Here is a 17711-nt window from a genome sequence, read left to right on the forward strand (position 1 = left end):
TGGTTGTTCCCCGGCAGAAGCCGACGCCTCGGAGGTGACATTGCGGCGGGCGTGCCGGCACTGCAGATCTAGCGCTGTCCAGCTCCCATCGTTGAGTTCCTCTTCTGTGATATCTGTTCCATCAACCACAACTTCCATGTTGGCCCAATTGATGCTGAAGGCGTCTATTGGTGTCAGTTCCCCACCACGGGGCTCGGCCACGCCGGTGCCGTTAGGCCTAGCCGGGCGGCCCGGCGTGGTCGGATCTTTACAGGCACGTGAAGCGAAGAAACACAGCTTGTCTGGTGGTCTTTCGATTCGACCCAGTTCCGGACGGCTTCAGGATAATTTTGGTCTCAAATTACTTGCCTCAACATATCGCGAAATGAAAACACGTATCGAGCTGTGCTCAAATTTCCCATTATAAGGAGTACCGTACTCGTCTGACACTTTAGGCCCGTATTCACAAACCAACCTTATCTTAACGCCATAAGGCGCCCTTTTATAAGGATGAGGAAAGTATAAGGTTGAGAAAAGGCCAAGGTATGATTCAGAAGCGTCCCTTATTGCGTGAAAAGGCGTCCTTATCGAAGGCGGCCTTATCGTCATAAGAGATGAGCATGGGTGCGAGGCTATGAACTTTTCTTGGCCTTAAACCGCTCAGTTATTAAAAAGGAAACACATTTTTGTCGCTGAGAACAATAAATATAAAAATTGGATGGCGCATTATTACGCGTTGTGAAAAAGCAATGTGAAAAGAGCGAGTTCTAGCTGTTGCGCGTCTCTCAGAGACGCGCAAAAAAAAAACGGCAACGCGTGTTGCCATGGCAACACGCGTTGCTGTTTTTTTTTTTTCATTTGCGGTGCTTCATTTTCTATTTTCATTTTGCGGTGCTCGAGCGCAGTTCCTTCACTCTTTCTCTTGCGTGTTAGCTATAACTTGCGCTTTGTACTTTTAGATGCTGTAAATATTGCGCGTATTTATTTATTTATTTCCTTATATGTTCATTTATTTGTGTTTTGAAGTGTGGGAATGGCCGAGAGGAAAAAAATCAACTTTACGGAGGAGGAGCGGGGAATTTTGATTGACTTGGTGACGAGAGAGAGCAACGTGCTGGAGAACAAGCGTACTGATGCGGTGTCCCTGAGCGAGAAGAAAAAGAAATGGCAGCAGATAGAACAACAGTTCAACAGTAAGAACGGAGTCCACCCGCGCACGGAGCATCAGCTACGCAAGTGTTGGGACAACTTGAAAGAGAAGTGGCGGCACGGGCGAACCGCGATCGTCTGGGCTCGGAGCAAGTGGCAGGATGGAGAGAAGGTGTACCACCGCTCGTTTTGAAAAGCGGAACCTGCCAAGAAACTCGCCGTCGTTGTACATCTCCATGACATTCTGACGGTCCCTGAGTACACGCCGGATGAGCTTTACATAACGAAGGGCTTCGCGAACATCGGCTTCCCTTAATAGGGCGACAAAATCGACTAGCTCCGTAAAGCTGCTTGCGTGGTCGGCCATAATAAGTGGCGCCTTAAGGTAGCTGCCGGGCTACCTTAAGGAACGCTCCTTTTCCGAGCCGGTAAGGTTAAGGAAAGGTTCGACTTAAGCATAAGGTTTGTTTATGAAACGCGTTAAGGCGCTGAAAAGGTAAGGAAGGCAAAAGATAAGTATAAGGTTGGTTTGTGAATACGGGCCTTAGTGTATTAGGGTAGCTAACTGAATGTTTGTCTTCCGGTAAACCGCCCCACCCTTTCACATCTCATTTGTCTCTTTCTCTCTCTTTGTTTCGTTTTCTCCCTTTTTATGGCCCGGAAAATAAAAAAAAAAGACACGTTGCTTTTTCTTCCTGCGATATTCTCAGTTTCTTTCCAAGCCCTTACATCCCTAAGAACAGGTAAAACATGCATGAGAGGAAGGAGGAGGAGAGCAGGCAGCTTTTTTTATATATACTCCAAGAGACTGAGGGGAAAATTTTTTTTCAAAAGAAGGTCCAACATCAAAGCCGCTCCATCACGTGTAGCGTTTGTAAAGAAATTGCTTGACATTTTCCGAGCAGTGTGGGCTTAAGCGTCAATACGACAACTCGAAAAGCCGAAGCAACCGTGGCGTTAGGATAAACCAAAGACGGACAATAAGAGGAAACGTTCTAGCTAAAAATAGACAGAGCCTCCACAACAGTCTGAAAGAGTGCAATTACATTTTTGGTCGTCACAGAGCTTAAGAGCTAACTAAATAGGATCATAAACAGGATCACTTCGAAACAAACCTATCTTGTAAGCAGAAATAGGTAAAACGTAGGTGCTGTGTGCCTACTTTTTTTGTGAAATGAAAATAAAACAAACAAAGAAACTCTCTGATAAAATGACGCTCGCCATTACTGTCATCAATATGCAGTCAACAAGAACATTTTATAGCAAAGCAGTAAATATAGTACATTAAAAAGTATGCTATCTTGCTCTACATGTAAAACACTCACTCATTAAAGGTGACTTCTGAAGTTTGTAATGAAATATTACTTCCAACTGCGATCAAGCATACGCTTGCTAACGAAGCGCAAATCATTTTCGTAATGCAGTAAAAACAACGCTTAGCAGAAGCCGAGAACTAATTTGAAACGGTTTCCTAGGAAAATTGCGAAACGGAGAGGACGCTATCGTCACACAGGAAACACTGAAGCGGTCCAGTGATTACCGCTAAGACAAAAAAAAAAACATTACAGTGACACATGGTTGTGGAACAAGTGAATTAAATCCGAAATCTCATATTCATGCTAATGTCTTCTAGTAGTGAGGCATTAATTTTTCATTCTTGCAGTGTTCTGTGTAATACGAATCTACAGTGTTTGAGGCATTCTTAGCGGTGTTTTTTGTTTTATTCTTTCTTTTGTGGTCTGAGTATTTGTTGTCTTATGTCATTTTATGATATCTCCTTTTTGCCGTTACGATGTTCCGTGACTTGCAATATATTTCCATGTTTCTCACGTGAAAGGGAGAAGCTGGCACTATCTCTTGGTGCCAACATCTAATTATTTGGTCATGTCAGCAAAGGATTAGGGTTAGTTCACAGCAATTCTGTTCACTGTGCTCAAAAAGCCGAAAGCAAGGGTGCGGTGTACAGGTTGATTAGAGGTTGCTTTATTTTTCGTCATTACTGGTAGGATTTCATTTTTGTAGGATTTTTGTAAGTGCTTAGTGCACTGTGCAAGTATGTGGGCTAAAGTGCCTTCAGATCGTCTGCAAAATGTGCATGAAGTGTCATGCTTTATTGGGAACATCTTGTGCAAGAGCACGGGATGCGCTAGCAACCCCGCTTGCCTGCTTCCCGAAGGCGAAGCATACAAAGCGATAGCAAGGTCTAGCGCCGCACTGAAGGCGTCTCAGGAGGCTGGTGTGATGAGCGCGCCAGCGGTGTTGCAGCTGTCGCACCTCGATGGTGCACGAGATGGGATTAAAGGAAAACCATCGGCGTTGGTCAGGGCCCAAAGAAAGGATTGCATAAATTTAGCTTGACGTTCACCACGGTGTAGTATGCAAACGGCTGCTCAGCACGAACTCTAATGTGTGTGCGCACAACGTTGATGCTTGCAGCGGAAGCCAGAACGCTGCCCTGACTCCGGTAGAACCGACTGAGCGGAGCGTGAAGGTTCGTCCACTTGGCTTCATCGCTTTTCGAACGAAACACACTGTGCTTCTCTGGAGACCTTCTAATCCTCCACGTGCAGGCCGCGCATTCGTCGTCAATAGAAGGACAGCACCACAGCGGGGACGCCAATGGTAATGGCGCCAATGCGCCTCGAGCATTAGTATAAATGCTATCGCAACAGCCCAGAGATCCTTGTTTTAATACACTTATTACGCTCGCCTCAATCACCCGGCCGCCGCCGTCGCACATCTCTCTCCATATCGGGCTGCTGTTTGAAGGCACGTGGTCTAAAAGACACTATTGGCCGTATTATAACAGGGCTGCTGCTCTAAATACGGTAAGTCCACCATTAGGAGTCACCTACATAGCGTGAGTCAGAACAGTTTGGCGACTGTCATACTTAGAGAGCAGCGTGAGAACAACGACGAGAACGAAGACAACGAAGCAGATGAATGCGTGAGCAGTGGCACGAGCGCGTTCTCGCGGTTGCGCTGGGGGGCGCCAACGAGCCAGCTGTGGAAGAAGACAACGACGCTCGCGCCATTGCTGATGATGATAGTTTTTTGCACAACGGAGCCAGCTGTGAAAGACAACGACGACGACAAACGCGTGAGCAGTGGCACGAACGGGTGCGATGAGGGGCGCCAACGAGCCAGCTGTGGAAGAAGACAACGACGCTCGAGGCATTGCTGATGATGATAGTTTTTTGCACAACGGAGCCGGCTGTGAAAAAAAGAGAACAAAGACGACAAACGCGTGATTGGGTTGGAAAAACTTTAATGAAAGTCCCGCAGGACGCACGTCAGCGCGCAGTGGGCGTCTCCCACGCAGGGACCGACAGGGAATACCTGGCGGCCGCTGCGCGAGCCTGCTGGACGGCCCATTGCTGGTCTTGTAGGAGCGGGCTTCTTAGGGTCTTCTCCCACTTGTCGGAAGTAGAGTCGGGCGGAGCGTTTCTGCACTCCCAGAGCACGTGTGCGAGTGTCGCCGTGACCCCGCACGAGGGGCACGCATCGTCTGGGTAGACGTCCGGGTAGATTATGTGTAAGGTGGCCGGGTTTGGATAGGTATCTGTCTGTAATAAGCGTAGCGTTAGCGCCTGCGGCCTGTTTAGTTTGGGTTGCGGGGGCGGAAAGAGACGTCGTCCCAAGTAAAAGTGTTTGGTTATTTCATTATAGGTTATTGGGGCATCCTTGTTCGCCTCCAACTCATCGAGACGTAGTTGCCCGGGGGTGACGGCGCGGTCGGTAAGCGCGCGCGCAGCGTCGTGGGCTGTCTCGTTGAGGTTGGGCGGGGCGCCCGGAATCTGACCCAGGTGGGCGGGAAACCATATGACGGTGTGGTGTTTGAGGGTGCTTGGATCAGCGCCGCGGAGGATGCGTAACGCCTTGACGGAGACGACTCCTCTCTCGAACGCTTTGATGGCTGGTCTCGAGTCGCTGAATATTGTCGTTCGCTTATCGTCGAGCATTTCCAGGGCTATGGCCACTTGCTCCACCACCTCGGGATCACGTGTGCGTACCGTGGCGGCGTTTAAAGTCCGTTGCGAGGACGAGACCGCTACCGCGGCGAAGGCTCGGTTGCATCGGTAGGCGGCGGCGTTCACGAAAGCGACGTCGTCCGCTTTCTTGTTTACTCGTTTGAGGAACGCGGTGGCCCGGGCTTGGCGCCTGCCTCGATTGTGTTCCGGATGGACGTTTCACGGAATGGGTGCGATCGTGATCAGTTCGCGGAGCTCGCGGGGAATCGGCGTAAGCTCCGGTGGATCCTGGGTGTTCGGTGGGAAGTACCCGAGCTCGCGCAAGATGTGACGGCCGGTCCTCGTCATCGTCAGTCGTATCATCTGCGCTCTCTCCTGAGCCTCAGCGATCTCTTCGAGGGTATTGTGCACTTCGAGCTCGAGGAGTCAATACGTCGGAGTCATGATCGGGAGCCCAAGGGCCCGCTTCACTACCTTTCGGATTAGTGTATTGAGCTTGTCACGCTCCGATCGTTTCCACTTATGCATTGCTGCGACGTAGGTGAAGTGACATAGGACGAACGCGTGTACGAGACGCAGCAGATTGTCTTCTTTGAGGCCGTGGTGACGGTTGGCCACCCTGCGTACAAGTCGTATTGCGTTCTCCGTCTTTGTCGTCAGCTTGTGGACCGTTTGGATGTTGGATCCGCCTGCCTCGATAATCATTCCCAGTACTCGGATGGAGTCAACCCTGGGGATTGGGCGACCGTCTCTCGTGCGGACAGTAATGTTGCGCTCGGTCGGTGGTTTCCATCCGTTAGGCCTTTTGCCTCGTCGTTTTGGGCTGTACAACAACAGCTCCGATTTGGCGGAGGAGCACTTGAGACCCGTGTGGTCGAGGTAGGATTCGGCAGTTTCGACTGCCTCCTGCAGAGCGGATTCGATAAAGCCATCCGACCCCGCGGAGCACCAGATGGTGATGTCGTCCGCCTATACCGTATGGTTGAGGCCTTGTATCTTCGACAGGCGTTCGGAGAGCCCAATCATCACCAGGTTGAACAGCGTCGGCGAGAGGACGGAGCCCTGGGGGGTGCCACGGTGTCCGAGCTCGACTTCTTCCGACGTGAGGTCTCCGACACGGAGCACGGCCTTGCGACGGGTTAGGAAGGAGCGGACGAACTCGTAGAACCGGCACCCGAGCCCTAAGGCCGTGATCGCCTTTAGTATTGCCGAGTGCTGGATGTTTTTGCATAACGGAGCCGGCTGTGAAAGAAGACAACGAAGACGACAAACGCGTGAGCAGTGGCACGAACGCGTTCTCGCGGTTACGCCGAGGGGCGCCAACAAGCCAAATATGGATGAAGACAACGATTCTCGAGCCATTGATGATGATGATAGTTTTTTGCACAACGGAGCCAGCTGTGAAAGACAACGACGACGACAAACGCATGTGGAGTGGCACGAACGCGTGCGATGAGGGGCGCCAACGAGCCAGCTGTGGAAGAAGACAACGACGTTCGAGGCATTGCTGATGATGATAGTTTTTCACAACGGATCCAGCTGTGAAAAAAGAGAACAAAGACGACAAACGCGTGAGCAGTGGCACGAACGCGTGTGCCGAGGGGCGCCAGTGAGCCAGCTGTGGAAGAAGACAACGACGCTCGAGGCATTGCTGATGATGCTAGTTTTTTGCACAACGGAGCCGGCTGTGAAAAAAGAGAACAAAGACGACAAACGCGTGAGCAGTGGCACGAACGCGTGTGCCGAGGGGCGCCAGTGAGCCAGCTGTGGAAGAAGACAACGACGCTCGAGACATTGCTGATGATGCTAGTTTTTTGCACAACGGAGCCGGCTGTGAAAAAAGAGAACAAAGACGACAAACGCGTGAGCAGTGGCACGAACGCGTGTGGCGAGGGGCGCCAGTGAGCCAGCTGTGGAAGAAGACAACGACGCTCGAGACATTGCTGATGATGCTAGTTTTTTGCACAACGGAGCCGGCTGTGAAAAAAGAGAACAAAGACGACAAACGCGTGAGCAGTGGCACGAACGCGTGTGGCGAGGGGCGCCAGTGAGCCAGCTGTGGAAGAAGACAACGACGCTCGAGACATTGCTGATGATGCTAGTTTTTTGCACAACGGAGCCGGCTGTGAAAAAAGAGAACAAAGACGACAAACGCGTGAGCAGTGGCACGAACGCGTGTGCCGAGGGGCGCCAGTGAGCCAGCTGTGGAAGAAGACAACGACGCTCGAGACATTGCTGATGATGCTAGTTTTTTGCACAACGGAGCCGGCTGTGAAAAAAAGAGCACAAAGACGACAAACGCGTGAGCAGTGGCACGAACGCGTGTGGCGAGGGGCGCCAGTGAGCCAGCTGTGGAAGAAGACAACGACGCTCGAGGCATTGCTTATGATGATAGTTTTTTGCACAACGGAGCCGGCTGTGAAAAAAAGAGAACAAAGACGACAAACGCGTGAGCAGTGGCACGAACGCGTGTGGCGAGGGGCGCCAGTGAGCCAGCTGTGGAAGAAGACAACGACGCTCGAGGCATTGCTGATGATGATAGTTTTTTGCACAACGGAGCCGGCTGTGAAAAAAAGAGAACAAAGACGACAAACGCGTGAGCAGTGGCACGAACGCGTGTGGCGAGGGGCGCCAGTGAGCCAGCTGTGGAAGAAGACAACGACGCTCGAGGCATTGCTTATGATGATAGTTTTTTGCACAACGGAGCCGGCTGTGAAAAAAAGAGCACAAAGACGACAAACGCGTGAGCAGTGGCACGAACGCGTGTGGCGAGGGGCGCCAGTGAGCCAGCTGTGGAAGAAGACAACGACGCTCGAGGCATTGCTGAGGATGCTAGTTTTTTGCACAACGGAGCCGGCTGTGACAAAAAGAGAACAAAGACGACAAACGCGTGAGCAGTGGCACGAACGCGTGTGGCGAGGGGCGCCAGTGAGCCAGCTGTGGAAGAAGACAACGACGCTCGAGGCATTGCTGATGATGATAGTTTTTTGCACAACGGAGCCGGCTGTGAAAAAAAGAGAACAAAGACGACAAACGCGTGAGCAGTGGCACGAACGCGTGTGGCGAGGGGCGCCAGTGAGCCAGCTGTGGAAGAAGACAACGACGCTCGAGGCATTGCTTATGATGATAGTTTTTTGCACAACGGAGCCGGCTGTGAAAAAAAGAGAACAAAGACGACAAACGCGTGAGCAGTGGCACGAACGCGTGTGGCGAGGGGCGCCAGTGAGCCAGCTGTGGAAGAAGACAACGACGCTCGAGGCATTGCTGATGATGATAGTTTTTTGCACAACGGAGCCGGCTGTGAAAGAAGACAACGAAGACGACAAACGCGTGAGCAGTCGCACGAACGCGTTCTCGCGGTTACGCCGAGGGGCGCCAACAAGCCAAATATGGAAGAAGACAACGATTCTCGAGCCATTGCTGATGATTGTAGTTTTTTGCACAACGGAGCCAGCTGTGGAAGAAGACGGCGACGACGAACGCGCGAGCAGTAGCATGAGCGCGTTCGCGCGGTTGGCGCCGAGAATGTTTTAACAGTCCTTTTTGAAAAGTTGTACAAAACATTTTTTTTTCAAAAACATCTGTTCTTACCCTTTTGCCTGGGACATCTTTGGGTCTCAGGTGTGACAAGGGTAGTTCAAGGGCGTTTTATAGGTTCCCGAGCCCACAGAGGTATGTGCCATTGATCTTGGACCCTTCCGGCACTATTACCAGCATTGGCCCACATCATGATAGTCTCTGTACACAGGCGACACGAAACCCCGGATCTGAGCCACAAACAACTTCGCTGTAAGAAAACATTCCGTAGTTGAGGGCTTATTGATGAGCCTTCAGGAGTTCCAACTGAACATCTGTTTTATGCCTATCTGGCTTAGAGCGGTAAACGACAATTCTGTTTGAGAAAAGATATTGGTAGCGAATGGCAAATCTTTTTAGAACATTTATGAGACTTCAAAAAGTGTAATACTGCGGGATGCTAAACACCGTCGAAAGCACCTTTGAAATCCTGAGAGGTGAGTGAAGCCTGTAGTTTCTTACGTTTAATTTCATTGAGTGTCTTACGGAACGCGTATAAGTCGAGGGGATCACTCTTCCCATGTGTAAAACCAAATTCTTTAGGATGGAGTAAACTATCAGAATGTAGACAATAATATCTACGGGAACATAAAACTCGTTATAAAATTTTGCCAGAACTGGAATTCATTATATTAGACCGGTATGATAAGAGTGCATTGGTTGGTCGGTTAGGCTTTGCTGCAAAAATATTGCTACATTTTCGCTGCCCGATAGAGAAGTGCAATAGTTCTAAACTCGGATTAAATATGAAAAACGAAAATGTCATTTGCTTATGAAAATAACTTTCAGCATGGGGAGAGTGAGTCCGCGCCGCCCCTGAGCAGAGCGGGTGTTACCTAAGGTTGTTCGATTTCGTCAATGTTGGAAGGCATATCGCTAGTCGACAGTCAGCGAATAATTGCCGAAGCCTAGCATAATATTCGTCGTCACGGAATTAACAGAAATTCGAGTGCTCAACAACTTAGTGGTGTGAAAAACACTGCGAAACCACCATTCGGAAGTGGAACGATGGAAATTGTTGTGTGGCGTGCTGTTTTCCAAACGAGATTTGTAATGTGTGCGTGCACAAGTGTACTTAGCAAGTGCCTTCAAATGTAGGTCTAGGAGAGAACTAAAGGCTACAATCGACTGGCTGGACTCCTGCCATTTTTTGTTTATGCACTTGAGAAGGCCTTGAGCATGTCCAAAGCGCGATAAAAGCATTGTTGGAATTTCTGTTTGAGACGGGATTCGACACTCGGCTCTAGCATATGTGAGTGACTAAACATGCTTTCATGCTTCGCGCGTTCGTGTGCATACGGCGCTGCAGTGTGCGGAATGTCTGAGCAAGCGCATTTTGTTCGGGCGTATATACTTCCTGCATTTAATAGGCGTATAGAGTGCATACTGTGTATAGAAAGCTGTGAATAGTATAACTTGTGGTAAAACATTGCATCTTCATGTGCCGTCTCCCTCTCGGTTTCCCTGTTTCTCTCCTTTTTCCTTATTCCAGTGACGACTAGCAGGCTATATAGAGGCCCACTTCCCTCCTCACCTCTCCTTTTTCAGTTCCTTAGAGCCCTTCTCTTTATCTGTCTCTCTTTATCTCAAATAGTGACATAATATCTAGTACCCTTGGTGGTTAGGGCACTGCAGCTGCAAACTTTAGTTATGAGTCCGCGAGCTTGCTACAGTATATGGCCACTACACATATTGTGCCCCAGAGTGCGTCTTTGTGGCACGACTGTTCTTTGCAGTTGCCCGAGGCATTGTAAGAGAAGACACTAGAGGTTGCGGCTTTTTTAGGGTAACAGGGTAGAGGGCAGGACTGCTTTGTGCACAGACCACATGCCTGAGGGATCGTACAAGCTTAACACAAGGGCCAGACAGGATCCTCGTCTCTTCGCTAGCCTCGAGGCAGGGAATGATTGGTGCCGAAGGTAGAACTCGACTGAGCAAATGGAGCTCAATCCTGGGCAGCTTCGACTTCCAGCCTGCATGACACGCCCAACAACGGAACAAAGACTACTTCTTGTCAGCGAGCCGTGATTGGAAAGGAAGGAAGGACATTGAGCTAAAAACGAGGCGGCAGATTTTTCTCGCGATGTTAACATTAGGCCGTGGGATATCAGGGTGAACACACTTCTTTGTCATATTGGGGGAAGTAGTGAAGAAGGACGAACGAGCTGAGCTCGAAGAAAATTGGACGAGTACAGTATTCAAGGCACCGTGCACAAATAGACTATGGGTATCGAAGTAGTATCCCCGTGGCTGCCCCCTCCGGCTAATTACGACATAGCAATCAAACAAAGAGAAAAACATGGCAACAGTTACCAGGGAACAAAAATTACAAGAAAATTATTCGCAGCAGCTTGGAAGTAAAGACTTGGCAGCTGAAAAAAAAAAGTTCTACCAGAACGATCTCTGAGGTTCTATGCTGTTCCAGACAAGTGTCCTCAAATAGAGGCACTTCAGAAGCAACTTTATTGACTGTAAAAACATGCGTGTTCTTCGTTCGACTAAAGAAACAAAACTGAGGTGTAGCGGACACAACATATTGAAAATGCTCTTGGCGTCTACACTGGTTACGCAAGAAGGACTAAACAGGAAAAGGAACTGAAATGAACTCAAATACCTTGTTCTCTACATGTGTTGTACATAATCTATCGCTTAAAGAGGAAACGCAAAATATTCATGCATGTTTACATAGCTCAGCTAAATCAGCGTATTTTGTGAACGCTGTTACCAGAACATAGCTTTATTTTGTATTGACTTGTTTGCAAAAGAAAACAAGCTTGATTTGTTTTACGAACAGACAGTTTCCTCAAACAATCATGTTGATGCATTCATGCGCCTTATTTTTCTCTGAGAGGGAGGGGGGGATACAGTACAGGAGCTCTTTCTATACAAACAATCAAACAATTAGACGAACGTGGCCTGCCCAAAGCGATGTATCAAAACGAAGAGAAGTCTGTTCTGTTATTCACCAGTCGAAAACCATTCTGCTTTGCCCCAACGAAATCACGTGCGTGAATTCACTCACGAAGCACTAATGGTAAGAAACCATTATGTTATTGAGAGGTTTCTGCGTTTTCGAAGTTTATTTTTGGGTAAATTCGGAAGGTATCTTTCGGATTTTTTCAAAGAAATTAGAGTTTTTGGGGCTTATGTATTTATTTCAAGATTTAGTGATCTGTTTTCTAATAGAAGAACACATCTGTCAATAATAAAAAGCTTTATTGAGTAACTGGCACTAGAATCATTGTCGCTGGTTACAACTTGTAATATATGCAAGCACACTTTCCAATATTTCCATCCGCAAATGGGGCACGGTCCTTCTTGTTCACAACACGGAAAATAGAGAACGGCCTTTCGACATTCGGACTAGACACTGGGACTGCTAGGAGATGTAGTGCGCAACGTGAAAGGAAAGGCCAGTAGTGCACATGCTTGCTCGGGAACACCATTGGCTGAACCATTTCTTTCGCAGAATATGCCTGATACCGCAAAAAGTCTGCCGCAAGTCGGAGGATATCATTGTTATCTGGCACAACTAGGGCAAACAATGGCAAGTCTCAAATGTCTGGGGAAAATCGGTTTTCACGTTGGGCCTGTTCGTGGTATGTTCTGACAATGAGGAAAGCGCGTGTAGCGCCGCCGTATGGAAGTGTAGCTCAGCGAAGCTCTCTGCGCACTCCTTCTGTGCAATCCTTCATCTTCCCCAACTGGCACTTGGGCTAAAAGAACATTTACATAGAAAGGAAACTTGTTTTGATTATATTTGTGAATCTCCAGCCTAGTTTATTACGCTTTCTCTCGTGCTTTATATTTAGAAGTCCGAGGAACAAAGGTCATCCTCGAGTATATTAAGGCCCTCAGAATCGGAGCTTTCCCGGATAAATTTGCATTGGGAAAGATTTTACAGGTGAGTGTTACGAGCTTTTCGAATTTCTCCGAAATCGCATAACCTCAGTTATTGCGCACAAAATCGTGGGCTTGAACTCGCTCCAAAAATGAAAACAGCAGGTGAATTTACAGAAACAAGCCATCGCCCGATGAAAGTGAGCAGCTCCGTCTCTCTCTCTCTCTCTTTGCCTCTGGCAGTAGGAGAGAACGAAGTCAATCAAAGTGCGCTAACGATGTACCCAGAGCAACTGGCCCAGTCGGGATGATGCTTCGAAGGGAGGTGGGGAGCGACAGTCCGACTCCAGAGTTGGCGCGGGGGAAGGATGCGCAGGCGCCGCGGGCGAGGGGTGCGCGCGCGCCGCGAGCGCTCGCCGGGCGCCTGGCGGCGCGGCGTGGGGGCCCGCGCCGGCCATTGGGCCAACGGGGCGAGCGCCGAGACGACACGCGGTCGGCGGTCGGCTGGCCCTCGCACCACACGCTCAGCGAGCCAGCACGTGGCCGACTGGCGCGCGGCGGCGGCGCTCTCTGGCCGCCCATGCGCAGGCTCTGCAGGGACCACCGGGCACGCGGCAGGCGAGAGGCCTGAGCTCGGACCGACCATGCTGCTGCTGCTCCTCATCGTCGGCGCCTGCGTCTCAGGTAAAAAAGCACCGGCCTCTGCGCAAGCGGCGCACGTGCGCGCGAAGCAGGTCTGGACGGTGACAACAGACAACACGCGTTGCGTCGTTCGCGACCCACCTCGAGCGCTCGAGCCTTGAATTCATCTTCTATGTGGTCCTCCAAGCACGCGAAGAAAAAAAAAAAAAAAAAACTTGAGGTCATGAGTGAGGGTTACCTCGTGATTACCTAAGCTGCAAGTGACGAGTAATAGTGTCGGCGGCGAGTTGCTTCGCGCTCGGCCTTTCAGCTCACGCACTTTTGCACTTCAGGCAGCGGGCTGCTGCACGCTTCCTTTTAGGCGCTCTCGCGGAACCAAGCGCGGAAGAAACGTGGCTTACACCTTGAGTAGGGCTACCCGAGTGCGCAGCGTCAGGTTCGCTCTTGCGATTGTCTCTGTTTTGTTGCGCTCCCAGGCCAGTGTGGAAGGTCCGCTGATTTGAACCGGTGCACTCATAATTCGTGAGCAGAGCATTTGAAACTCGTTCACGTTTCTTGCTAGAGAGAGAGAGAGAGAGAGAGAGAAGGTTTCTTTCGATCAGTCGTTTGCAAACAAAGAACGAGAGCTGTCTTGTGAAAGAGTGAGCGGGACCAACACCACAAAGGGAGCAAGTAGAGTGCGTGGGATGATGATGAGTCAGTGGAACGCTCGCGCGGTCAAGAACAAGCTCTCCGGAGCGTTGCGCGCACAATTCTGTTCTTACGTGACCTCACACCATGTAGTAGTTTCGAAGTGCGCGTGTCTAGAGTGCTCCGCATTGATGTCGTTCAGCGAATAGCAACAAGTAAACAGAAGAAAGAGGGCGCCCGCGTATCAGGAGTAATGCGCGCGTGCGGTAGGCCCATCAAAAGTGCAGAAACGTGTTTCCAGAGCTGCCGTGCTGGCTGCGCTGAAAGGGCATGGGGCAGAAAAGCGGGGTTCAAGCGGAGAGAGTAGTGCATCCGGTGAATTACGGTAACTTGCAAACTCATCGCAAGTTGAATGGAAGCTGATTCTGTTTTGCCTCAGTGATGGTTGTGCCGGTGCAAAAATTAAAAGAGAATATATAAAATAATAAATAAATAAAAACTAAATAAAGGAAGGAAGATATCTGAAACCGACACAAGGCGAAAATTTGCGCAAGTTCTCACTTCAGATGATTTTGGAGAAAGGCGTTCTCTAAGGTTTAAACAGCGGAAGACACTTTTCGCTGTTTGGTCTTAGTAACGGCTCTTTCCTTGGTACTCTGTCTCGCTTTTGAAAGCTGATTACTATCATTGTTACACTTTTGCGAGAGCATATTTAATTCGAATATATTTCGCCTTATACATTTTGCATAGTGTTTCAGCTGCAGCGTCAGCAAATATCTATAGAATGTCGCTGGTCATACGTGAGCTATACCTTCGACATTGTAGTATAAGCAGTCTGACATGTTAATCATGCATCAACGTAATACTTAACTAGAATAAATTTAATGCATCAGTTCTTTAATTAACGCAGATACAGTGGTTCATCCTACGTTGAGGCTGATATCCTGTGCTGAGCGAATTTCCGAAACGTTCACAGATTTTTAAATATGCGATCCTCGCAGGTACAGTGATTACGTTATTTTTTGCAAGTTTGACTCTGGAAACAGAGAGTGAGCGCACAGACGGCACAAGTTCTACACATGCAAGGTGGAGCACCATTCGCCGATGCATATTTTTATGGAAAGCTATTATCGGGTCTCAGTCGAGCTGAATAGGAACCCAAATTCGACTCCCAGCGCCCAAGAGTCATATCGCCAGTAATTGGCACACAAAAACTGCACCGCTGAGCCCTCGCGAGTGCTTGAAAGGCGAGTGCCCGCGGACACTCCTGGAGGCCCCCAGAAGTATCTGCAGGCTCTCTCGCCTTTGAAACATTCGCGAGACCTTACCAGGGAAGTTTTTGCGCGCCTTTTTATAAGCCTCACCAACACAACAGTGCAGCTTGTTCGGACGCTCTTTGAGGTCTTTAATGCAAACTAGAGATGTTTTCCTGGCAGCACGCTAGCATGCCACTCCATGAGGCCTTTAGGTTTGTCCGCAGGCGCTCACCACGACTCTGCAGCGCAGTTCTTGTGTGTGAATGACGTCATTTGGCGCTTGGACGTTGGGCGACAATGCCTTGTGTCACCTACACGACGATAGCATACTGAGGCCCCATCTCCGATGCGTCACACCCAGGGAAATATAACGTAGGTTGAAGACTAAGGCTATGAAATAGACGCGGTCTCTTTAATGACTGACCGGGAGGGAGCCGTGCAATTAACCCACGTCGTAGCCTTTTATGGCGACCAAGCACCTTTGCGCGCGCCTTCAAGCGCTGTGGAAGCCCCACATCCTTGTGTGAATTGCTGCCCACGCGAAAATCGACCTTCTCGGTCGCGTAAAAAATTTTGCGAACCCATGCGTGTGTTAAAGACTTTCTCTCTGACCATACTGGGCAAATTACAATCGGTGAAGTGAAATCCAAAGAGATAAAACTCGGAAGCCGGGGCACGCCTAAAGGATCAGTCTTATCTCCATTTCTATTTAATGTAGCTATGATTGGCCTGCAGCAGAACTAGAAAATATAGACGGATTACGGCATAGCCTGTACGCCGATGATATCGCCCTTTGGGTAACTGGTGGAAGGGATGGGCAGATAGAGGAAACTCTCGAAACGGCCATACACACGGTTGAGAAATATGTCATGGATAAAGGACTGAGATGCTCGTCGCAAAAATCAGAATACTTCTATACCGACCGTCATGTAGGGGCCGTAAGAGTTCTACAGATAAATCAAACATCACGCTTTTTGCAGAGGGCAACTAAATACCCTTTGTCGACAGCATTAGAGTGCTCGGACTCCGCGGATCAGCGAACGGTCCATAACGGGGAAACAATCAGAATACTAGAAAACAGCGCACAACAAACAATGATACTAATTAGGAGAATAGCTAATGGACATTATGGGATGAAAGAGGACAACCTGGTACGACTAGTCCAGGCTTTTGTCATTAGCCGTATAGCATATCTAACCCCCTACCTAAATCTCCAAGTAGCAGAAAAGACAACAGTCGAAGGCATGATTAGATGGTCATTCAAACAAGCCATAAGATTGCCGATAAACACATCGAATAACAGGCTCCTAGCTTTAGGTGTCCACAACACGTTTGAAGATAGAAGCCCATACGAGAGCGCAATACGAAAGACTCACACAAAGTCCTACTGGCAGACGCATACTTAACAAGCTTGGAATAACATACGCATCATGCTATGGCACTAAAGTAGACATTCCCCACGCCATAAGGAAGCAGCTTATTATCCCACCACTACCGAAAAACATGCATCCCGAATGCCACAGGAATAGGCGGGAGGAAAGGGCAAGGGCTATACAGAGGAGATTCCAATGCTCTAAGGACGGGTGTACGCCGACGCGGCCGAGTACATGACTAATCAGAATATGTCTGTCGCTGCATTGAACTCGGAGGGTGATCTTAAGGTCAGCGGATCTATTAAAACCAACAGAGCCTAGGTGGCTGCGGAATCGGCCATTGCTTTCGCAATGGCTTCCACACTGGCCATGATAATAGTCAGCGATTCTAAAACCGCAATTTTACATTACGCAAAGGTGCGCTTTTCGCCGGAATCTCAAGGAATCCTGGCAAACTTCTGCGGTCAGCGGGTTGTCCATATCATTTGGGGGCCTGCGCACTGCTCCCTCCCCGGCAACGAGGCGGCCGACACCGTGGCTCGAGGACCCACAAGCCGAGCCACCGGGGCGCCGCTGCTGGGGCTGACATGGGACCGGATCGTTGGCTACAGGGAGATAACTAACCGTTATAGATTGGGGAGAGTGCGTCCCCCCCCCCCCCGCCCCACACCCATCACTTAATAAACAGCAGGCGGTGGCATGGCACCTCCTTGAAACCAATACGTATTTAAATCCGGTGACTTACAATCACTATCATCCATAGCAATATTCGGCCAAATGTAACTTTTGTCAGGAAAGGGCGGACCTGGATTACATTATCTGGGCCTGCCCTCGGGCGCCACGACAAGGCCGAAAAATTAAGGATGGGAAGCAGTGGGAGACCGTGCCGCTCAGCTCGATCCCCGAAGACCAACTTTTGGCCGTCCGGCAGGCCGAGGATGCCGCCAGAGCCCAAGGACTCCCGGCCGCCAGATAGGCGGCCGGGAGTCCTTGGGCGCTTGTCCTGTCGTCTTTCTTGTGTCCGTTGTTTTGCGCTAAACAAAGTAATTATGGATCAACCGGAGTCAGAATTGCAGGGAACGGCCTCGTAGGCTACGCCGCTGAGGTGGCGCGTAACCCTGTAGGGACTAAAATAACGGCACAGAATCTTTTCTGAAAGTCCATGCACGGCGACGGATGGGTGTCCAGACACATACTGTCACCGGGATTGCAGTGGACATCACGTCTACCCTGGCTGTATCGAGGGATGTTGGTGGCTATTGGCTCCGGATACTATATATATATATATATGCCGA

General features: G+C 49.6%; 2 protein-coding genes across 6 annotated transcripts in view; one reads left to right on the forward strand and one right to left on the reverse strand.

The window, feature by feature from the left end:
- LOC139054180 (eukaryotic translation initiation factor 4E-binding protein Mextli-like) overlaps nt 1-17711 on the reverse strand; it is a 511761-nt gene that overhangs the window by 133666 nt on the left and 360384 nt on the right. The gene's annotated exons all lie outside the window — the stretch shown is intronic.
- LOC139054181 (protein APCDD1-like) overlaps nt 12989-17711 on the forward strand; it is a 330330-nt gene continuing 325607 nt past the window's right edge. The window contains exon 1 of the mRNA XM_070530851.1: nt 12989-13199. Coding sequence (XP_070386952.1) covers nt 13160-13199 — 40 coding nt within the window. The 5' untranslated portion in view covers nt 12989-13159. The remainder of the gene's footprint in view (nt 13200-17711) is intronic.

This window comes from Dermacentor albipictus, chromosome 1 (genome assembly GCF_038994185.2).
Source record: "Dermacentor albipictus isolate Rhodes 1998 colony chromosome 1, USDA_Dalb.pri_finalv2, whole genome shotgun sequence".
NCBI lineage: Eukaryota > Metazoa > Arthropoda > Arachnida > Ixodida > Ixodidae > Dermacentor > Dermacentor albipictus.